Source organism: Bactrocera oleae, chromosome 5, assembly GCF_042242935.1.
Source record: "Bactrocera oleae isolate idBacOlea1 chromosome 5, idBacOlea1, whole genome shotgun sequence".
Lineage (NCBI taxonomy): Eukaryota > Metazoa > Arthropoda > Insecta > Diptera > Tephritidae > Bactrocera > Bactrocera oleae.
The window spans coordinates 451535-475571 of NC_091539.1; the positions used below are offsets into that span (position 1 = coordinate 451535).

At 38.7% G+C, this 24037-nt stretch overlaps 5 protein-coding genes and 1 long non-coding RNA gene across 9 annotated transcripts in view; 4 read left to right on the plus strand and 2 right to left on the minus strand.

The window, feature by feature from the left end:
• Positions 1–289: 289 nt before the first annotated feature.
• Positions 290–16338, minus strand: sbr (small bristles). 3 transcript variants are annotated; one of them, XM_036372583.2, is made up of 11 exons: positions 16078–16338; positions 15833–16020; positions 15673–15771; positions 4103–4624; positions 3919–4028; positions 1997–2033; positions 1684–1916; positions 1447–1618; positions 1084–1368; positions 907–1022; positions 290–843 (listed from the first exon to the last, which is right to left on the minus strand). In XM_036372583.2, the coding sequence occupies exons 1-11, from the start codon at positions 16151–16153 to the stop codon at positions 744–746; spliced, it is 1938 nt and encodes a 645-aa protein (XP_036228476.2). In that variant the 5' UTR covers positions 16154–16338; the 3' UTR covers positions 290–743. The 3 variants fall into 3 exon arrangements, with proteins under 3 accessions (XP_036228476.2, XP_069966211.1, XP_069966212.1); XM_070110110.1 differs by lacking the exons at positions 15673–15771; positions 15833–16020; positions 16078–16338 and adding an exon at positions 5947–5991; XM_070110111.1 differs by lacking the exons at positions 15673–15771; positions 15833–16020; positions 16078–16338 and adding an exon at positions 4712–4786.
• Positions 4847–5555, plus strand: LOC138857457 (uncharacterized). Its single transcript, XR_011396547.1, has 2 exons — positions 4847–5241; positions 5301–5555. It is a non-coding gene; the product is annotated as an uncharacterized lncRNA (long non-coding RNA).
• Positions 7044–9239, plus strand: LOC106617193 (uncharacterized). The gene is made up of 2 exons (XM_014234217.3): positions 7044–7310; positions 8779–9239. The coding sequence occupies exons 1-2, from the start codon at positions 7242–7244 to the stop codon at positions 8950–8952; spliced, it is 243 nt and encodes an 80-aa protein (XP_014089692.3). The 5' UTR covers positions 7044–7241; the 3' UTR covers positions 8953–9239.
• LOC138855628 (uncharacterized) lies at positions 9624–10476 on the plus strand. Its single transcript, XM_070110112.1, has one exon. It carries the CDS (start codon positions 9836–9838, stop codon positions 10223–10225), a length of 390 nt encoding a protein of 129 aa, XP_069966213.1. The 5' UTR covers positions 9624–9835; the 3' UTR covers positions 10226–10476.
• Positions 10943–13149, minus strand: LOC106617189 (putative sodium-dependent multivitamin transporter). The gene has a single exon (XM_014234212.3). It carries the CDS (start codon positions 12986–12988, stop codon positions 11060–11062), a length of 1929 nt encoding a protein of 642 aa, XP_014089687.2. The 5' UTR covers positions 12989–13149; the 3' UTR covers positions 10943–11059.
• A 3057-nt stretch (positions 16339–19395) lies between the features above and the next one.
• The window catches only part of LOC138857456 (uncharacterized), a 33866-nt gene continuing 29224 nt past the window's right edge, over positions 19396–24037 (plus strand). Inside the window, exon 1 of one of the 2 annotated variants that reach the window (XM_070110108.1) lies at positions 19396–19578. The gene's annotated coding sequence lies outside the window, so the exon portion shown is untranslated. The remainder of the gene's footprint in view (positions 19579–24037) is intronic. The other variant, XM_070110107.1, reaches the window with a different exon arrangement.

Below are 24037 nucleotides of genomic sequence, written 5' to 3' on the forward strand. Positions count from 1 at the left end.
CATAAACTCTTTCACAGACCGGTGAAATAAACAATTCAAGGATTATACATAATTCCGGAAAAGACATATACGGTTATTGGAACATGCTCTCGACCTAACGTATCAGCCCTGCACTTAACAGGATATGGATTTGGACCGGTTACGTGCAACTTATTATTAAGGGAACGCAAGGTTTATAGCATAAAAACCTGTAAAATCCAAACCACACTTATTTTGATGTATGCTTATATTTCATTGATATATGTAAATACATATAGATATATGACGAGGTTTTAAATATGAACAAAAATTATTAACTATTTACATAATTTTTATAAGTTTTCACAAAACCATTACTGTTTTTATTTTTATCTTAGCCTTTCTATAAAAACATTATTTTATAGGTACAAAATTTAATTTAGGTAGGAATTGCTTTAATACATATACGAAACAATATTCCTATTATTCCGGTTAATCAAATATTAACTTTGCCAAACATCTTCGAATTGAGCTTAAAGGAAACCAAAAACTGTATATTTTCTCAGTGAATACAATGAAATCATACTCCTTGCAAAGCTTTTTTTCTCTTTGTAAATCAATAGTGTTTCTTCAAATGTTTTGATTTTCATGCAGCTTAGCATTATAATGTTGCAATGTAATAGAGGCGTAATTCACAATATTCAGAATTATTTAAATGCTTAAAAATCTACCATGTGCGTGGTTAAACAGCGCAGTGGGACAATTAACTAATAGTAGCCTATTATTTACTTAATAAAGGCTTCCGGTGGTATTTTATTTTCCTTGTGCAGTTTGTCAAATACAAACGCAGCATGATTGTAATCCCAATTGGTTTCCTCTAGACATCTGCAAAAAATTTAATTTGTTTAGCACATTCTATAACACTGAATTGTTCAAAAATACACTCACTTCTTACTCCATTCGATGTTCATATTACTTTGTGCACATAACGATTGCACCATTTGTATTTTTGTTGCCTCATCAATGCCTAGCTGTGGCGCTTGCAATGTTGCAGCTGCGGAGGTCTGCGAAGTAAAAACAAAAAAAATAGAAAAGGAACAAAACTAAAATGTCGGATATACTCACGCTAGGCTGGTTGATATGCAATCGGTTCTGTAGGCTAGAAGATATGCTCGAACTAGGTGCCATGGCTTCGTTGTTCAATTGAGGTGTGGTAACGGTCTCTATTTTCTTTTTAAAGAAGCGCACTTGTTGTGGTGCGGCTACCGTGATTAGTACCATTTCGTTTCGGATGCAAAAGCCGCTGCCCGCAGGCACAATTATGTATTGTCGCTGAAAATAGCGTAATTCTTCGGTCTCTTCATCAATGTCTTTGAATATGCCGGCCACAGTGAAAACGATCATTTTCGGCTAGAATAAAAAAAAAAAACAAAAAAATAAATAAAATAAGCAGAGTTGCAGGGAATAGTCAAAAGGTCAATTGCTTACGGTAAACAATGTTAAATCTACGGTGAAAGAACGTGGATAATGCTTGGTTTTAGGCAACTCGGCGAGCATTGATACCACAGCAAGCCGACCGAAACGTAACTGGCGCACCTTTGTATTGTCATCGGCGTTTTGACGACGAAAATCGCGATTGTAACGCCAATATTTTTCAAGCCTGAAATTCAAGAGCATAGAGTTGAAAACAATTATTTGCTTTCATACAAATATCAATCAGCATACCGGCCTACTTGACTCGCTGGTGGCACAACCAGTGAGAGCATCGCTTGGTCATGGTAAGCATCAAGCAAAGGCTGACGATTATCCGAATCGAATATCAAAAAGTACTGTTCCAGGAATTGACGTATAATTTCAGTGCCATTTGGATCGCAAAGGAACGAAGCTTTTGCATGAGGGAGAACAGCAACTTCTTCGCCCACATCGAACTGAATCATCGGCGTCAGCTCTTCACCGTCCTAGACGATATAGGTAGCGAAAATTTATAATACATAAACAATATATAATATACTTATAACAAAAAGGGAAATATAATTACCAATTTGCGCAACTTCGGAAATTTACGCTGGATCTCCCTGCGAATGAACATAGCTTTGTTGGAATAACTGGTTTAAAATATATACAACACTACAATTGGTTTATCCCAACGTACAATTGAATTGACTAAGCAGCAAAGTTGAAAAGTAGTAGAAAAAAATATATCAACTGTTGGCATTATTTACGAAAACATCGAAAGCAAACTTAAAGAACTCTTTGGACGCAGGAAAAATATGAATTGTGTTTAAGGAGCGACGTTCTAGTGAAAAAATTTGGCTAAAAGCAAATATATAAAAAATGAAAGCTGTGTGTCGAAATACATGTGTCAGCGACCTAGTTATTTTCAAAGCAAAGCTATGCGGCGCTCAAGTCGGTATACCGGGTTGCGTTTTACGCTTCATCTTTTTTGCACATTTTTTTTAAATTGTTTATTTATTATTATTTTTTTTTTTTAATTTTTAATTTTTTTTTTTTTTTTTCAAAGAAGCGCGTGACAATAAACATATGTTGGCCAATCGCCTTGCTGCAATGAAATCCGCGAAATTTTTGTGGAGTTCCGCTGACATACCTTTTGAAAAATTATACGACAAAGCAATTTATCGCTTTTTATTTAATTCACTGGTCTTCAGTTATTTGGTGTTTTGGTTTTTTATGCAGTTTCAAGCATTTGGCTACCGCTGGTGTTTTTGCAGGCTCACACCTAACAATTCGACACCAACATTACAGCGACACATGATTGAAACCTATGTTTTTTTATAATGGCTCATTGCGAGTCGTTAGCGCTTTCAAACAAATCTACTTCGTTGACCACAGAACTTAACAATAGCCCGCCAGCAATGTACGCACGCGCACACATCATATAAACGGCGTCGGCCACATGCACAAGTGTATAGTAGTTGTCAAAATGCAGTGGGGCGAGGGCTGGTAAACGTTCTTTAAAGTGCGGCAACTTAGCAGCGCAAGACGCAATTTTTGTTATTAGATTATTGATTTTCATATTTGTTTACAAACTGCAACTTACAGTGTAGCGTTATATATATTTGACATGGCAGTGTTCACGGAAATCCAGCAAATTAAATTAACGCTAAATTATATAGCTGCGTATACTTTTCGATATAGTTTATTGCCACTCAGGCACTGTGCTGCTCTCAATTTTTTCTTTTTTCTTGCTGTTATTTATTTTTTCTTTGCTCTTTTTCCAAACCGAGCGTCGCTTAGCTTCGTACGAGCTACAATTTTAGCTTCCTCTCGGCAACATTTGTTATATTTTTGCTTCGCAACGTCATTACTCCTACCAAACCAATATTTATGCTTTAAATTTGCTTTAACATTGATTAAGAGACGTTCTGCAAACTTTGCTTGCAGATTTCGCTTTATCTTTTCAGCTTTGCTCTCACTCAAGCACAAAGTAATCAGAGCTTTGGTGAAGTTTTTCAAGCACCTTAACAAGCATTTTTTAGTTATTTACTTTAAATGTTGTCAATTTCAGTCAAAACCACTGAATGTTGCATAGTAATGCACTTGGCGAACTTCACCAACGCTTTACAACGATCGTTCTACTCAAAATCAAAACTTTTTGGTATGCATAAAACATGAAAACATATTAGAAAATCAAGTAAAATAATTCGCATATATGTAAATATTAGCAATTAGCAATTGCTGTACGCAGGCGTTAGTGTGCTAACACGCGCATGCCCTTTAGACGCGCCGCAAGCACACAACCAGCAACATTATACAATCCGCCGTTAAAATGTGTTACAGCAGTCCGAGAAGCGTTGCGGTCAACTCCGCGCGCGCTACTCCATAACTTCGCAACACTTTAGCATCCATTTGCGTTTTTCAAGCATTTTCATGCGTTGCACCCAGTTGCATCTGCTCGGTGCAGTGCAGTTGCGATATTTAGTAAATCAATAGCACGTATACCTGACGTAAAGCGCGTGGTCTTTGTAGCGGCCGCAGAGTCCATTATTTTTCAATACCAATTCGATGAACGGTACATGACGCAGCGCGATCAAATGCGTTGCAGTCGGTATCTGCAAGTAAAAGGAATTCAAATCAATTAACTGAAATACATACGGAAAAAAACACTATGCTCTTGCACACTCACTCTGTTGTCAGCCAAGTAGAGAATGCGCAAATTCGGCAGACGCGTGTGCGCATTTTTGAATGCCTCCATGGACGATATGTTGTTGTTGTTCAAATTGAGCGCAACCAAATCCGGTATATTCTTCTCCATTATTTCGATCGCCGCCGACATGACATGTGTGCGAAAGATGCCGCAAAATATGCCTCGAAAATCGGGATCTGCATGGAAGCTGGACATATCCAGCGCTTTGGTCTGCGCATTGTAACGTTTTGCCATGACCACTTGCATGCGTGCCTTTAACTGGTCATTGATTGGCGTCGAAGGACATGAGGCACGTACGCGCAAATACGGTCTAAAGCCATCGGGCATTTGCACAGCGCGCTCGAGTCCGTCCAAACGCTCAGCGACTCGATGATCATCCACAAAGAATGAGATGTAGTTCTTTTCGCTGCGCCAGTAGAGCGGTATCAGCTGCTCCGGCTGTATGGCGCGCTGCAGTACGCTCACGAGTTCGTCCTTGGGATAACGTTGTCCATTGTTTATCTGAAAGCGAAGAATAACAGTTATTTAAACTGATACAACGCGTAGTATTTAGTTGGCGCTTATAGACTACGTGGCGGCTGCAACTACCGAACTTTGCTCACTGCCCAGCTCTACATGCAGCGTAGCGTAATAAGCTGTTTTCTGCATCATGCGCAACGGTTTGACATTGCGAAAACACTTGCCAATAGCAGTGTTATGTCGATAAACGATTGGTAATCTTTATTGTAGCTTATGGCTTATGGCTCATGGCAATGTATTTCTGTTTTGAGTGCGCTGATAAGACAAACGCTGTCAACAACTAGATGCGGCGCGCTAGTACAGAAATTCTGCGATTTTGACGCGTTAACATTCGCGAAGCCAACGTCACGCAACACACATTTAATGCGAAACGACATAAAATCGCCAAACGCTTGGTAATGTAAGGAGCGTTACCGGAAGACGTTGCAAGCAGCAAAAGTAGGCATTAAGTTTCTAATAAAGCGTCAAAGCACAAAATGCGACGCATATTTTTATGTGGTTGCTGTTGTAGAGAAAATTCGGTTGCGGACGATGATGCAGTTTCGGGGCACTACTGGTCCATATTTGACATGAGAGTTGAACGCAAGTCGCATGAACAGGTGAGTGACTGAAAAGCAGTGAATATGCAACTCAGTTGACTATCTAACGCTTATTGCAGAGCACACTACCCACGGTAGTCACCAATGAGCCAGGCGCTAACACGACGGCGCGCAATTCGGCGGAGGATTTCGTGGACATTGATTTCCCGAAGGGCAGTTTTGAAGATGACCGCTTCGGTGACATGTCAGCGACAATATTCAAGCGCATTCAAAAATAATTTGTTATTGTTGTTTCTAATGAAAAATATTGATACATAATTTGTGCCGAATAATGTGCTTTCGAATGATAATAAACATTTAACATAAAATTTAAATTTTCTGTTTCTTTTTTTCTTTAAAAAAAAGTAGTGAACCTCGAAATGTATCACCCTGTATATATTTTTATATGGTTTATGACGTTTCCTTTGGGGTGTTACAAATATCGTGGCAAACTTAATATACCCTGTTCAGGTTCTAAATATCGATAACGAAAAAATATGTTCCAGCATCAAATACTTTCGGAAACTATTCGGCAAACCTTTCGAAACATTTCAGCAAATAATAATATTAAACTATTTAATTTTTTTTGTTTTTGGACGTGTAGAGGCTGAAAGCGATTATTTGAAAAGTGACTCACTTTACGAGCGATTTTTATATAAAAGAAAACTTGGCGAATGATAAACATATTTATTTCTAATTGATTGTGGCGCTGTGACAAATATTTACCTGCTCACATATGCTTACAAATACACACATACCCGCGTACATACGGTATCTGTAGTATATATGTATACATATATTCATAAGTATGAAATATGCACTCGGCGAGATAACAATCGATAAGAATCGATAAGCAAGCATAAAAAATATTAAAAACAGTACTCAAATAAAAATGACCTCAAAATATAATTACAAATAAAAATACTCTGAATAATAAATAAACAGTCAAAGTAGCTGTAGACTGTGCTTTCGCCTAGTCAAACTGCCAGACATTTATCAACATTCCTGCCTTTAGTCACCTACACACGCCAATAAGTCCAACCTAAGCCAACCAGGAGAGACAGAAAAGCGAAAACAAAAAACAAATACAGTTAGTAAATTGTTTCAAGCCGATTGCCGACTCTGTAAGAATATAACTATATAATATATGCATGTTAGTAAACTGAGGCAGCAGATCGTAGCACAAAGGCTTACCGCGATCGCGCCGCTGCTAGAAACGCTGATACGGCACCAGGAGCTCAGTTAATATATATAAGCACATGTACATATACAGCGCCGCCCAACGACCCGGCACACCGCACAACCCGCCGCCGTCACACTTACCAATATGGCTCTGAAGTAAGCGCACATAGCCGGAGAGCTTCTCCCGCCGGCGTAGAGCAGCGTGTCGGCAGTGTGCAGGTCATACGCTGACACTTTTTTAATTATTTTCTATTGGAATTATGGTACTATTGTATTATGTGTCAATTTATCACATGCACCGTTCGAAAATGCGTACAGCTGAGTGTAGGTACATGCCTATATACATATGTATGTATGTATTTATTGTACCATGCATACCTTTGCTTGTATTTAACGGTTGGAGTACTTAATGTGCCTGTGTAAACTTTTGTGCACGCACTGTTGTTGCATTGTGTGAGTTGTTTGGCCGTAACTCATTTGTTTTGCGATAAAACCGCATAGATTTACTACATACATACGAGTATATGGTATATGTCTGTACATAAGCAAGCGCTGAGTTAGGAAGGAGTGCAGCTCGGCCCCTTACGACGCGCATGTCAGCACCTACAACCGCGTCGAATGCTTGTATATAACATACTCTATTCAACAATAAATTCGGAAAAGTGAGGCGAACAAAAGTGAAATTGACATACGCTGTGCAACCGTGAGACGACGACGTTGATGAACAAGATACCTCAGTGCTACAAAGGCAGTTAAAAAGCGCATACGCGTAATCAGTATTGCATACTTCATATATTGTACTACAATATATATAACTTTATACGTAAATACAAATAATCATGGGTAGCTGCTGCTCAAAGGATCCGGATGCACAGACCTCCTGGAGTCCTTCGGAGACGAAAAATGCGGTATGAAACGAAAAGAGAGTGAATTATGAGCAACATGTTGACAAAGTGCGTGCTTAGTGGTGTGAAAATGCTTAGTGGTCTTAGGAATTTCGCAGTTCAGTGCGTTTCGAAAATCATGTGCCTGCAAGTGTACGCACGCTTTGCACAATATTTTTTGGCAGCTTTAGAAGTTTTGTACTTCAGCATACTTGAGCTTTCTTATATTTATATGCAGTATTAGTCATATAGAAATATTACGACATGAGTCAGAGTCGTTTAAGCACTAAGCGCACAAGAAAGCGGTGCGAAGTGGGGGAAGAGCGTTGCTTATAAATTGAACAAGCGCCCTCCCATGCTTTGTGTGTGCATATCAAAGAGCGCTAGTAGCGTTGTTAACGCCAAGAAAGCTCCATTCTATTTGCGATAACAAATATAAACGTTTACCAGGTCAAGGGCAAAATAGGTTAAAATTCAATTTTATATTCATTTAAGAACCAGCAATTGCGCAGAGACATGAATTACAGGTTATTTTTGAAGTGTGAATTTTTAAAAATATTTTTTTCACGAAATGGCGACTGTCTAAAGAAAACAAAACAATTTTTGTAGCTCTTCTTTAGGCGGTTTGGAACTAAAAAAAATTTTTTTTTTTACAAAATGGCGTTTGTTTGAAAAAAAAAAATTTCAGTAGCAATTTTTTGACTGTTTCGAGTTTTTTAAAAATAGTTAAAATTTAAATTTGGGGTTGTGGCTAGTTACAGACACAGACAATATAGATAAGTCAATAAGGAATACTCGCTAAAAATTTCAGGCAAATCGGTACAGTAGATCGGGAGGAAACGTGGGTATCGTTTTAAAAAAGACAGTTTCGAGAAAAATTTGTTTAAAATTTCGCGGACTGGTCAAAAGAAATAGTTTGGATGGAGGGTCAGCAAACTACCTATACCACAGAAAATAATTTGAATTTGGAAGAACCTTCTTGTAGGCGTATTATTGAATAGTTAAACTTTGAAAATATAAAAAGAAAAAAAATCGATATACCCTCTCAATAACCTAACTTACACGACCTTTTATACAGCAATTAGGTTGTGTAAACTTCAACATTATCCGCTGAAAGTGCAAGTTTGGCACACAGAGCACTCGCTCGCACTTTTCTCTGCCTACATAAGCGCCACAGTTGGGTGTTGTCTTCGTTGTTATCAGAAATTAAACATGGTCATATCAAGCAAATCACAAAGCTGGCTGCTAATTTTAGCACAAAGCAGCACATTTATCATATACTTGTATACAAGTTAGATTGTTAGATTGTGCGCATTTATAGACATTTCTAATTGAGTACATATGTATGTATGTACTAGATAAAGCTTGTTTACAAGCTTGTACAAGCATATGCGCACCGACGATATCATACATATATACTTGTATATATACATATGTACATAAGTACAAGTATTAACAAAAGAATTTATTTATTAAATTTCGTACATTTCAGAGCACAACGTCGACAATTGTTGCGCAGCCAACGAACGATAATACTTCGGCTGGCGTATTTACGAGCACGTTAGTTGTGCCGGCTGAGACAGATGGCATGAGCTCCGAGACAACGACAACAACTATTATAAAGACAACAAAAGTCACAGAGACTGTGACGACCTCGGAGGAATAAATGCTGATAACGCCACTGTGTGTGGCGGCAGGAAACGAGTGTATAACGACCAAATAATGAAAGCATTTAGTATTAATTTATACACAATTAAGTAACACATGTATACACACCATACATACATATACGTACATATGTATATAAGCAAAAAAATTGGTACGAACCCAGTTGAAGAAAGTACACATTACAGTTAAATATTTAAAATGAAAAATATTGTAGCAGACGAGCTCATTGTAAATAGATTTTTTTAATGCGTGCAATAAATAGTAGTTTTTGATAAAATTATAAAATTCTTGACTTCGTGGCAACTCATTCTAGTACGTGACATATTTCCCTGCTACACTACATTCCCTGCTCCAAAACACGCTAAGCCGCTAAGCAGTAGTAAACTGAGGAATGTGTTATGAGCGTAAGCTTTCGCCGTCGAAAGTTGAGACGCATTTTATTAAGCGGACAGTGCATCAGTAAATGCAGCGTCAAAGCGTTGAGCGTGAAAAGGAAAACACATTTCATTCTTATTATTAGCTGGCGCAGCAGACAAGTTCAACAACTTGCGCCTGTTGCCTGCCCAGCATCGCGCTCGAAACGCTTGTCGCCGCTGCGCAGCCAGTTCTAATCAGTCGTTGCGCGCAGCTTTAATAAGCGCTCGTATAATCGTCAATCAGTTTAGTTGAAATACCCGTCGCGACAACAACATCCCTCGCAGCATACAACGCGCGCAACAGTTCGCATATTATACAAATTTTAATTTAATTCAATAATTTATAAATTCAAATACAAATTTGCACGTCAACGTGTATTGTTTGAGCGAGTTGTTTGTCAACGCTTGACGCGTTTTTGCTGCAAATTAGTATTGCAATTGATTTTGTTGTTGCGCGCGTGACAGATGGCGCAGGTTTTGATCACGTTAATGGTCGCCGTGTTGGCGCTTAGCAGTTTTGCGCAGGGCTTTGTGCTGCCACACTATGCACAGCTCATGGGCAACGATTACGAGTACGTCGAGGAGACGACGAGCGCGCCCACACCAACTCCCAGCTACATAATGCGCATCGCACAGTCCAATGAATTGGGTGAACCCGTTGTGGCCGAGGTCACCAAATTCATCGATAACAAGAGCACGGCGGATGCTGCAAGCGCCGAGCAACGGCGCCAAGGCAAGACGCTGACCTACACAGAACTCGACAAACTGCTGGCCAATTGGCAAATGGCTAAGGAGCGCAATGCTTACGAAATGCAAGGCGACAGGCGGTACGGCGGCTATGCGCGCCACTACTGATGGCGTTCCAGAAATTTTGGTTCGTTTATGTTTGCGAAAATGTTGTCTTTTCTGCCGACTGCTAACGCTGCTTTAAATGTGTTGCTGATAACGCAATGCGCATTGCCATTGCTGAACAAAGCGGAGTGGGTGTCGGCCATAGCTAAAATTCAATATTTACATTTGATAATTGTTTTTTTATTTTAAGTCGTTTTATTAATAAAAATTAACTTTAATTGTGCCATAACAGCGAAGCAGAAGGTTAAAACGCATTAACTGTGTCAGCTTATATGGTAAATGTTAGTTTAGTTAGTATTATCTCATACGTATGCCGCTTATAAACTTCAACAGAATAAAGCACTCTACAAAAGCTGCTATCAAACGGCCAAGTACACAAATAAAGTAAATTGTTGTGTGCATTTTATTTCAAATATAATTGGCAGCAATTAAGTCGCTAATAGATAAGATAAAAATTGATAGAAAGTGGTGGGTTGGTGTCAGCTCCCAATACATTGTGACGCAGCGCTCATTGCGTAAATCTCATAATACTGTTAAACTAACTTGTTGTTAGTTTTCACAAATATTTTTACTATTTAATATAACATTATCTATGAGTACCACTTTCAGGCAACTACAATCTAGGTACAGCATAAATGTGTCATAGGTTCACGGTAACTCATGCACATAAACTCATTTACCTGTAGACACATTATTGTTATAAATAAATAAACAAATCAATTGGCTACGTCTAGCGGATTGATTTATTGCAATAAATTGAAACGGAACTTTGTTTAAAATTAAAATTGCTGCCACATCTTGCTAGTAATGAAAACAAACAAAGTGCAGCGTTTTATTTTAAGATTTGGCGCCTACGTGTTGCCTGCTGCCATTTTGCAAAACTGCATCGCCACTGCTATTTGGCATTTTCTCATGCTTTTCACTTCTCTCGAGGTTCTGCATGCTAAGATCGGTTACAGTTGTGTCAATTCTTGTTGCTGGTGTCTCATCTTCCATGTTGCTGGGTGTGGCCGATCCACCACCGATCTCAGAGCTCGTTCCTGTCACCACCACAACGGGCACTTGTCGATTGCGCAACCGTCTAGCTATTGGCGGTACAAAGAGATCATATTTAATTGTCGTGCACGCGCTGTCAGTGTAGATGTGTGCATTCGAATCCCAGCCCAGCTTGGCGTACAGCCAGGAGCATACCAAGCCCATGAACAACGTGACGAGAAAGCCAATAGTCGCATACCACATATACGAGATACGATAAAGATAGAAATAATGTGGCTCCGCTGCTAACGCCGTTGATAGTTGTTGTGTGAAGATGTTGCTGATGTGTGTTGTTGGTGGCGTCGCCGGACAGCTTTCGGTAGAGAATTCCAAGCTTAGCGGCGTAGGTCTGGGTTGACCAAAACCAATCCAAAAGCAACATGCCAGGCTGCTGATGAGACCCGTTATTGCGCCCATTTGATTAACGCTTGTGAAGTACATGCCGAGCGTGAATAGACCCAAAAGGGGACCGCCTATAATGCCAAAAATGGAAAGCGCAGCCTGTAGAACACCAGTTAGCGAACCTGTTAGGAATGCCAGACCGATACATCCCGCGCCGTAAATTAGATTGAAAATTTTGGAAAACCATGTGCTTCTTGAATCACTCAGCGTTTGTTTGGTCTTCCACAGTAGCAATGGTTTTATATAATCTTCAACAGTCACAGCAGCCAAAGAGGAAATAGCAGATGAAATTGTTGACAAACTTGCCGAAAATATACCCGCAACAAATAGGCCCGACAATCCGGGTATGTCTGACATTGTATCTACGACGAAAAGTGGCATCAATTGATCACGTGAGGAAATACGACCCTCCAGCAATGGATCGCAGTCTTTATAGTAGTAGTACATACAGAGTCCAGAGAAACAGGTGCTGCAACTCAAAAGCATCAAAATTGGTAAATTCCACCATAAAGAAGCTTGCGACGCTTTTAGATTGCGCACCGACAACAAACGTTGCACCTGCGTCTGATTGACGCCATACACGGATAAGTATGTGCTTATGCCGCCAATTATTTGTGTCCAAAAAGTATGGCGCACTGTTGGATCGATACGGAAATCCGTAAAATTGATGCGACCACCTTCATACGCAACACGCCAAATCTCACCCCAGCTGCCCGCTTTGATGGTGGCGAAAATTATGACACTAAACACGGATACAAACATTAGCAGCGACTGGAAAATATCCGTGATAAGCACCGCCTTCATACCACCCAATGTGGCATAAAAGGTACACACTACACCGACGAGAATTATTGAGAAATTTTGATTCAGCCCTGTTACGGCCTCAAGCGCTAGCGCTGGTGCATACAAAACTATGCCCATGTAGAGTGTCATTTGTACAGTGTAGGCGAGAGAGGCGCATAGTCGGGTGGCATAGCCAAATCGCAATTCCAAATATTCGTAGACGGATGCAGTTTTCAGTCGAAAGAAAACTGGCAGAATGAGGTAGGCAGCTGCAGGTGTGGACAAGATGTACGAGATATTGATGAGCACAAACATAGTGCCGTACTGATAGTTTTCCATCGAGACACCCAGCAGAGTGACGGCGGACATGAAGCTAGTCATAAGGCTGAAGGCGACAGGCAAAATTGACATCTGGCGTCCGGCAAGCAGGTACTCCTTAGTGGTATTCTGCTTTCCGCCCGTCACACGATAATAGACACCGATACCGGCTGATATGATCAGCACAAGTACAACAATTGCATAGTCGAGCGCACCAAAAGTAGCCATTTTATTAGTAGTCCAAAGTAAGTGTTTAAATTAAACTGGAAATGCCTATGATCAGCATTAAAAAACTTCAAATTTATAACTGTATGCACGTGCAGTTAGTTCTCGTTGCTGCAGTTGTGCTTCAAGCGGGAGTCTCTTACCGGCACTACAGTACGGTGGTACAACACACGAGGTACTGTTTTAATGCTATAATTGGTTAAAAGTTCTGGTATCACGGTTTCCGAAGATTTTCACCTCGTTAAAGTTATCTTTATTAGCTGCGCGTCTGTCGATATTTTATCTACACTTGATAACTATAATTGTACCGTTTCAAATGATGTTTGCATACTTTTAGTAAAAGTTGTTGACTGTTACTTATGGATTTCCACGCTAATACCAGCGTCTTGAAAATGTTGGGTGTGCAAAAATTCTCTGGACGTAACTGAATCGACACTATTTTTAGTTGAAAAGTTTTAAAAACTTCCGCGCTAACGTCGGGTAGGCTGTTGCCAAGAGTACTGTGGGCAAACGGAATTTGTTCTCGTAGTATCGAGCAACAGTGCTCGCCAAGAAATTCGTATTTACATTATTGTTAATGCGGAAACAAGGAGATTTTATAGCCATTATAGCCAGTCGCAGAGGCTAGATCAGACAAATATATGCAATGGCTGCTGCGCCAGTGATACCGCCGTTCATTAGCAATCCAGCCGATGCAAATACTGTGTTCGATATTTGCCAACACATCTACATACGTGTTTATTTTAACCTTTGTATAAATATAATTAAATTGTTTTACTTATTGGTCTGGTACACGAGTATGCCGTATTGAATTCATGCATTTGTGTTTGCTTTTGGATTATTCCATAAACCGGTGGTGTGTGTATCTGTTGTTTACTTGTTGTTTTGGTAGCAACTTCTGCTTCTTTTTTTTCTTTTTATACATGCGTCTTTATATTTGTTTCGTACTACTATTTTTCTCACGGATGGTATTTGCGAGGCAGGGTTTAGGGTTAAGAAAGCGTTGGCAGTGGTGATTGTAGCGGTTATTTAATCGCTGTTAGGGTAGCAAGGTTAGTCATGGAAATTATCTAACGATAGGCTCAGGAAGGGCTGCTTCGACGGGTTCGGACCATAGAGAGAGGGGCGTTAGATAAGTGTCAAGTTGTATTATCTGGGCGTTTATGACGCTAAGTGCTGTGGTGGTGCTGTGCACTTTACGGAAGTTATGTGGATGGTCTGCTAGACTCAGATGGTAGGTGAAGGTTGGGGAAACAAGGCCTCAAATATCTTTACTACTGGGGAAAGGGGAGTTATGGAACGATAAGTTTCATGTCTACTCTGTCTGAGTCGCCGTCAGTTAACACATCTTTTGACCCGATCGTGATGTCTCTTCGGATTTGACCGGCACTTGAAAGTAGTTCAGAGCTTACTCACACCGGCGGAGAGGTTAAAGGATTTCAAGTGCTCCACCCACTCCGTCCGCTTGTGCTGATTTACCATATGCCGAATCTCCAAATTGAGATCCCTTATGCAGGAATCATAGGGCCTTATGCGGGGATCTGAGGAGCATGACCATCGAATTAAAATCCAACCCGATCGGGATGTCTCTTCCGATTTGACCGGGACTTGACAATACTCCAGAGCTTACTCACACCGGTGGAGAGGTTATAGGACTTCAAGTGCTCCACCCACTCCGTCCGCTTGTGCTGATTTACCATATGCCGAATTTTCAAACGGTAAACTCTGTGAAGGAAATCCCGTTAGCTTTGCTGAAGTTAACAAAGATTCGGTTGTTCATAGAAATAAAGTCGGGAGGATTCTCAATCGAGATAATTATGGACGGATGGTCTGATATAAGACGAATGGTTGCCAGGTTATGCCATTTATCAGATCGCCACTACGAGCTACGAGCTTTACTTATTCCTTTTCCATAACAGTCGGGTCTACGTAACCGGAACGGACCCGAATTTTTTCCGGCCAAGGACTGTCAACTCAACAAAATTCTGCTGCTACGACAAAAACAACAGCTTTACTTATTTAAAGTATACATTCAAAATTACCCCGTTCCCACCTATACCAGGTGCCCTTAATTCTGGTGGGAACTTCGTTGTTCATTGTGCAGAATGTTCTTTTTAGGGTAATATCCCTGTGATCGATCTCGCTGCCGATATGACGATCTTGTAGGTTAGGCCTCCACCATTATCCCACATGCGATCCTTACGTGTTAAGTTGAAACCAGCACATCTCAGAAGATTTGAGGGGCTGTTAAAATTGGTTTCTTGGACCGCGACTCACAAGAGCAACTATCTTCTCAATCTTTTTCTGGAGTCTGTATGCGATATGCTCTGTCACGGGTGTCTAGAGGTGATCCTGAGAGTGGGGGAGTGGCGTGTAGGTAGTGGTTGTTGCAGCTGTCTATTTGAGCACACACACAAGGAGGAGCCATTGCTGGCAGTGCTCGAACTAGATACTCTATAAACAGGTACCTTCTACCTTATTATTCATGTATAAAACAAAACAAAAAAATATACCTTCATGTTAAACTTAAATCGAAATTGTGCAGTAAATTAAAAATTAATGAATTTTTCCCCCTTTATTTGACTCGAAGATATGAAGGAACTTTATTTCAGCTCTAGGTTATATATAATATATCTATTGAAAAAAGTGAATAAAAATAGTTCAAACTTTTCTTTGTTACAACTTACCGAAATTTGATACCAGCCAAATGGTGACTTTGATAAATGCATTGTATTCCCAAACTTTTTTCTAGGTATAGGTGACCCTTTTCGGCGTGTGTTGTCCGGCTGTTTAAGTCAGACAAATTAAAATTTGAACACACTATTTTTTTTTTTTGTTCTTACGTACCTTGGAAGTTCCTGGCATATCACCCATATCTTCATCATCTTCTAAATGTGAACGTATAGCTATCTCAGCCATTCTCCTTTTAATACCACCAGAATATTGTAGCAATGATGGTTTAAAGCTAACTCTACGTGTATTGCGATCCTTCCGCGTGTTATCACGTTCACGGTCACGATCGCGATCATCTCGATCTTGAGGAAGGAGTAAAAATGTTATAGAAAGTTTAGCACATTATTTGGCAAACTTACCGTCCAAATCATTAAATGCTACGAAACGAGAACCACTAGGTCCGTTCATATTAGCCCGACCACCACGTTTTGGCATTTCGACTTGTTTTCAATTCTTATTTTACAACAATATATTAGATATTAAATTCTTAATAATATTGCGCAATTTTAAACAACTTCGTTATGAAAACTATGTGCAAATTTGTTGAAAACAATTATACAAATCGCAAAATGAAGACTTTTATTCTGTTCGTTTCCAACTCCTTCGTTTTTGTGAAATTATTTGACAAGTGCTGGTATTGCCACATATCTGTAACGTATGATTAAAAAAAATTGTTAAGACACAATTCGATAACAAACATAATTGCTCGCATTTACTATCTGAAATGTTAAGCAAAATTAAACCATTGAAGAAAATAATAATTGATTTAAATTAATTGTTGAAATACTTATAAAATCATGAAAATGATGAATCTTGAAGTAATGGCCATCGGAAAATAAGTGCGCCATCTGCAGGTATATTTTACAGTTTTCAGTTACAATAATGCATTTCAGAGGAATTTGTGATGTTATGTGTCTATACAACGCGTATTGACGTTAGCAAACATAAATGGTTAAATATTTGTTTTACAACATAAAATGTGTATTTATGTTAATTTTGTTGTATATATACATTTTTATATAGTTTGGGAGCAATTTGTTAGTACTGCTGTTGATATAATAAATTTTTGTTTGCAAACAATGACAACGTAGTCCGGTTTTTCGCAGTGTAAAACAACCTTGCTTGCTCGCATACAAATGCCTGTATTCGTGTGGAGCAACAACAGCAATATTGGTTGGAGCCCAGTTTGTGCCTGTTGACTTGCAGTTGAGCGCGAACAACGAAATAGAATGTGTCGTGTAAAAAGCTGTTGTTATCGGTTGTTTCCATATTACGAAAAAAGCGCATGCAACTGAACGGAAAGTGTTTTGTTTGTTGTAACAGAACGTAAAATGCAATGAAATTAAAAGTTAAAAAAATAATTTGCTAATAAGAAAATCAAAACAAAAGTAAATGCTGCTAAATGCCGTTTGGGTCTTTTATGAGATATTTGCTATAACGGTTTTTGTTTAGTGTTGTTATTGCTGTTGTTGTAGCCGTTGCTGTTGTACGCAATGTTTTGGGTAGTTGTTGCAGTCGTTCATAATAACACATATAACAGTAGTCGAGATTAACTTGGACAGTCTCCAATTTGTGCTTGTGCATATGCAAAAGATTGATTCGCTTTTGCCACCCACCAAATTGTCGAATTGTATGCATCATAGCAATTTTTACAGTTATGTACTTTGCCAAGTGGGGAAACATCACAGCTTTGGCATACAAAATATTATAAAAAATATCGTAAAATTAAATTAAATACAATTCATTCGCCATTCAGACAAATCCGTGCTTTTGCGCTACCACAGTGACACAATTACCGCTTAGCAAAGCAATTGCGTGGGAGCGCTTTTTTGTTGCTTGTATTGCTGTCGCTCAGGGGGAAATTGAAAGTTTGGCGATAACAAAGTAAGAAAATTAAATAAATAATTTCATTGAAATCAGCTGTAAAGCATATGCGTTGCGTTAATTTGCTCGTTGAACTCGTCAAATGATAAATATGTTTGCACTTACATACATACATACATATATGCATACATACACATGTTTTTATGTCAGCATATGCAAACCGCTTTGCATCACAACCGGCTGCGCGCGTTCGATCACCTTCTGTGCGCGTGTGTTATCCGTGTGTAGCTGTTGCGTTGGTGCGGTAGTATTATTGACGCCGCCGTCACGATAAACCAGGCAATATTTTCAAAAATTTATGTTCTTCTCCAACCAGTGCGCCATGAAATGAAAACCCAAAACACCACATCAGCAAACATGCACAGAGCAGACAAGCAAGCCGCGCAGTTACTAACCTCGGCCTGGTGCGAGCTTCGAAGTGAAACACGCTGTCAACAGCGTGCTAATTGCAATTGTTGCTGTTCTCACACTGATCTACTACGAATCAAGCCAGCGACTTTGTTGGCGAGACCGCATCAGCTTAAATTTGTTGCGATCATTACCACATAATTATGTATGTATGCTGGTGTGCACAAACACGCCAACATGTGTGTATATGTAATCATGTTTGGTGAGTGTTTGTTGGTGTTAGTTAATGTGTCAATGGGTCGTTTGCAGCAACGCTGCTCGTCATTGAGAACCTGCGCTGTCGCGCGCCATAGCAGCACTTATATTGCGATCACATTTAAGGGGATTAGGCGCAGCGTGCTGGGAAATGAAGAAATAGCAACAATGCTGTTGACAAGTATTTCCATATGGCAACGCGCACACATGTGCTTGAAAGCTTCAACACAGTTTGACATACGCATATGCATATAAGCAAACATAGATCAAAGCAATTTTGTGAAATCCGAGTGTTCGTGCGTCCTCTCGCATTACAATCACCACGCTCCAATTAGCAATAACAACAAAAGTGGAATAATAATAATTAGTTTAGCCGCAAATGCCAATCCAAATAAACTTATAAGTATGTATGTACGTGTATTAGTGAGAAGGGAAGAACTGTGAAAAGTAAATTAAAAATTTAGTGAAACATTGCCAACCACAACAATTGCTACAAACACTACAACAACAGCAACAATAAACAATATTGTTTTACTAGCACTTAATGAGATAACCGCAATAGTAGTAGATAAAACAGACGACAAGTGTACAAACGTGCATGTCTACTTAAATATATGTACGTATATGTGCATATGTAAGCGAGTATCAATAGCAAATTGAAGATCACCTGTTAATAACGTACATTACTGTACCACATATGTGCGCATGCGCGCGCACTCTTCCGTTACAATCGCTTCTATAAAAATGGGTCGGTCGCACGCGAGCGCGGTATTCGCTCTTCCGTTACGTCAGCGCTTAACTTCGTGCAATAAATAAGCGCTCTTATTGCTGTTGCTACTGCATAGTTGAGCCTACTTATTGCACCTGAAACTGTTAAGTGTTGTACTATTAGTTTTCGCCAAAACGCCGCCTCAAGCTAAGCTCACGCCGCTGAGGCGTTAAAGCCATTTTATTTACACATTAGCAAATAGTGAATACGCGCGCTCACTGATCGGCTCATTACAGCGTTGTATTGTTTCATAAACGTGTCGCGTCGGTTCGAGTGTCGTGCTGATGCGTCAAATGAGCGCTGGCGGTAGTGTTATTATTAAGTGTTATCGGTGTAGACGCGCTTTGCGTTATTTTATGTGCTGGCACAAATAAAAATGTAATAATTAAGTTAAATATTTTAGTGTAAACAAACCGATCGCTACATTAATACATATATGTATATAATATTAGTGAATATACATACATATGTATGTAGTTGTTTGTGTAAGTGTGCTCACGTTAATAATTTAAAACAATATAAGCGCAGCGTGTCGCTTACACGCGGCAGACTCCAATTGGCTTTAACCTCGTGAAAACTAGCAGCATATGTGCCGACTGAACAGGTAAGCAGTTACATGTGTGCATACATATTTTTCATCGAAAATAATAACAAAAACAAATATAGCTACAAGCAATGTTTTTGTTGTAGTTTTCGCTGTACTTTGTGCGTACATAAATTTTTTGTCGTATTTAAACCGACACATACATATGTACATATGTATTTCATTAGCATACACATGTTATATTTAGTGAAAGTATTTGCGTTTAAACATACAAAGATTGTACTTTGTTTTACGAGAGCTGTGGCTTCTATTTAAATTTGCTGACATTTTGCTTGCTAATTGCATAATTTAAAGTTTTTTTTTCATAAACAAGCTGAGTAGGTGAATTGCATTTGTTTGGTAAATTTATGCTAGATTTGAACGTTTGTCACTTATAGCTATTGGCAATTAGGTCTTTATACCTATTTATAGGAATTTTCTTGTTTTTTTGTGGTGAACGGCTAAGGGATACTTGTTCTGTAGCAAAAGTCGCCGAAACTGCAAAACTCATCTTTATTTATATAATATATATAAAGCTTTAACTTCAGTGCGTTGGAATGAACGTTTGCTGTGGTAGAGAGTTGTAATGCAGACTCAATTTCAGCGTAAGTAAGATTTTGCGTTAGTTAAAGATTAATTCTTTGTTTACAAGCCATTTGAAGTTGACGTGTCAGCGTATATTTTTAATATGGAAAAAATTGAATAACGCGCAGTGATTAGATTCTTTGTTTTAAAAGCAAAGGAAATTTATGAACAACTGTTAGAAGTGTATAAGGAGTCCTCACCTGCAAAACGCACCGTTTAATTTTGGTATGGTGAACTTAAACGTGGTCGTACTAGGCTTGAAGACGATCCTGATTGTTCAGCTTCAAAGCAGGTGAAGTCAAAACGATCAGCAAAGAAGGTTATGGCATCAGATTTTTGGGATGCAAAAGGAATTTTGTTGATTGATTGTCTGCAGAAAGGTGAAAAAATGAATTCTGAATATTATAGCAGCTTTTTGGATCAGCTGGATGAAAAAATTCGTGAAAAAAGAACTGGTTTGCTGCACAAAAAAATCATTTTTCAACAAGACAATGCACCTGCTCACAGAGGAGAGTTTTAACAATGACAAAATTCAACGAATTAAAGTACGAACTGCTTGAGCAGCCACCGTATTCACCAGATTTGGCTAACAGCAACTACTACCTCTTCAGAAACCTGAAAAAATTCCTTCGTGGAAAGCGTTTTTCGTCTAATGAATGCAGAGCTTCCGGAAAGTCATCATAAAGATGGCATAAAAATATTGGAGGATCATTGGAATAAGTGTATTGTGTATGTTAAGGGAGATTATATTGAATAAAAAAATATATTTCATGCCAAAAACAGTATTTATTCATTTCGAGCGCAGAAACTTTTCAACCAACCTGTATGTAGGTACGTATGTATATATTCACAAATATATAAATACCATAATAATTTCGCAATGATTGTGTATTATAATTTATTGTTTCCTAAATTAGAGTATGAGTCTTCATAAGCGTATCTAACGGCAAAAGCACGCCAATGTGATTGTAAACATTGACGTAGTTTTTGCTATATTTCGGGGATTTTAGTGACGTAGATCTTTGCATTCCGATGAAATTTGTACTTAACGATTGTTTGAAATTCACAAAGTGTACTACACTCGTGAAATATATGACTGTGCCTCAAACATGCGCGTCTTGGCCAAAACTGCTGCATAAAAACCGCTGATATGCGTTACACGCTCAGCACACGTTTCATAGCGCTCAAGCCGTGTCTTATACTGTTTACATATGTTTCATTAGTTGACGGTTGTTCAAAACTTATGAGTATTCTACACTCGTTGCTAGGCTGAGCTGCCAGTTTGTGGCTGTGACGCAGTCGCATATTTTACATGTCTTTATACATATATATATATATATATATATGCACATAAAGCTGTGCGTGTGTACTTGCCGCCATATGCGCTTATTTTTCCAACAAAACAAAAACTCATATTGTTCAACAAAAGCTTCATGATTCTCTTTGTTATAATAGAACTAATTGTTCCAAAACGTTGACTTTTATACGAACTGTATTAATCTCAGTGCCGATGACATTGCCAGTTTGGATAAAAAAGACATTCTTTCAAAGCAACACTATCAGAATAATGAAAATCGAATACTTTTTACTGACAAAAAGCGTTCATCCGTGCAAAAATCCGCTGTTAAGCAAAACGTTAAAGCATACGAGTACGTACACGCAAGATCAAATTTGAACCGGACTTTTTAGATTGGTAAAAACTTTATGTTATTGTGAAATTTGCTTTTGGCTACTATTTCACTAGGTTAATGCTGTTGTATGAAGAAACAGGCAAGCGCTGACTCTGACATCTTAGGGCTTTTTCATAGTTCGTGTTTCGTTACAAGCTAGTTATAATTCGTCAAACTTTGTAAAGTACCACGCAGTCAGCTCGAAATCGCAGGGCATTCATACGCAAGTGTTGTAGTCAATACTCTTGAACTGGCTGACTGTAATGCATGAAATACTGATAAAAGCACTTCACAACTGATGACATCTACTCTCAGCGACATAAAGCATTCGCTAGCTTACGTGATGATTACGGCGTTCACAAGCCGCATCCATATAACCCCGAGCCACAACTGGCTAACTCACTCATCATAATTAATTATTTTTAACGCTTGGCGACACTTGATTACAACTACGAGTTATTCGTACGTCTATTTATCGACCATATTTCATCATTTTAAATATTTTTTTTATAATTATTTTCGGCTTTTCGCTTGGTTGATGCACTTAATTATGCAAATAGCTAGTCGTAAACTTAATTGCATATGATCCCCATATTCATTTCCTCGGAAAACTTATCATGAGTAATAAATCGGAATTTTTCGCCATAAACCGCATACATAACACATACGCTTGCGAAAAAAATGCTGTAGTTTTACTAAAGCCTGTTGACGCTTGCGAATTTCTGCTTTAGCTGAGCAATTACCACAGGCATTTCGCACCAGCGAGTCACAAGACACATGTGCACTGCTGATTTATGGCAAATATACTAAAGTTAAATAAATGCATATAATAATAAAAAGATAAATATCAGCAAATAAAAGATACACCCACAAATAAATAATAAATAGTATTTTTACGCATTCATAACCGCTCCCTTGTAGCCAACGTAACGGATTTCCCCTACTACTAGTTGATTTGTAATCATGTGCTTGCACGCGTCTACTATATATACATACAGAGGAAACATATACTATTGATAAGAATTTTATCTTATTGATAAAAGGCTCTCGTACGACGTCTTGCTGTGCCTACGTGCCCATGGAAAAGTTATCGTTGCCCTTTGCTTAGAAAAATATTATCTCACTTCAAAAATATGCCGTCAATTGCCAAGTCTACGAGAGCTGTTTGAAGTGTCAGTCATTTTTGAAAAAAAAAGTATTTTTAAACGACAAATAGTCTCACGAAACTTCTTGAATATCGATCGATATTTGGTGCGGCATATTTCTGCTACCGAATAGTGAATTCTCTCAAAGTGTTTAAGCCTTGTAACTCTCAAGCACCCTTAAAAATAAATTCATAAATGTGAGCACACTCATTACTAAACATTTCACTTTGGATTTATTAGTTGGCTGTCAGATTCGCCTTTGACACATATCCAACCTCATTTAGTGGGGTCACAGGCTTACGCTTATGATTGAGTGGCTGAAATCGCAATGACTTCTGTTCGGTTAGATTTTTCAAACAGAAATATTTGTGTTTGAGAGTGACGTGAAGTGCTTAGAGAAGCTTCGACCAATCTGCTGGACCTGTTTCTAGTTTCCCATCAAGATCGGCATGCTGAGCGTGACTTAAGTCGATTTGACACCAAAGCGAATTGCTAAGTAACATTCTTGACAGCGTGACGAGCTTTTGACATTTATTTTTTTGCATTCATTTCGTTAAGTGGTGCCTTCAAAGGCTCAACAAACCAGCCGTGTGCCACTGGCATATGTAAAATCCGTGATAAATATTCAAAGTGACAGCTGTTGGGGAAATGGCGCTGTTAATTCTGTGAACTGTCAATGCAGCAATTACGCATTATTCGCACTCTTTGCTGTGTAAAATGCAAAACTTAAAAAAGTAATGAAATTTTAATACAACTACTCATCGAAGGAGCTTAATTGCTTGATCGCGAGGCAGCTTTGTTGGTGGCAGTGGGTCAGCCGCAAGGTGAACCTGTAAGACCGCTCAGCGGCTAATTCACTTTCAGCTTAACAAGTCAATAAGAAAAACACACACATACACACATACACAAAATAAAAAAGAAAAGGAAATCGTTTATAATTGCTTTGCTGTTTGTGTTTTGCGTAGAATTTATTTGATTGCTTATTAAAAATATTTGTACGTACACAAAATGCAAACGGTTTTGCAATTAAATTGCGCGAAATGAAATGAAAGTCATTAATTAACGTTCCGGTTAATAATG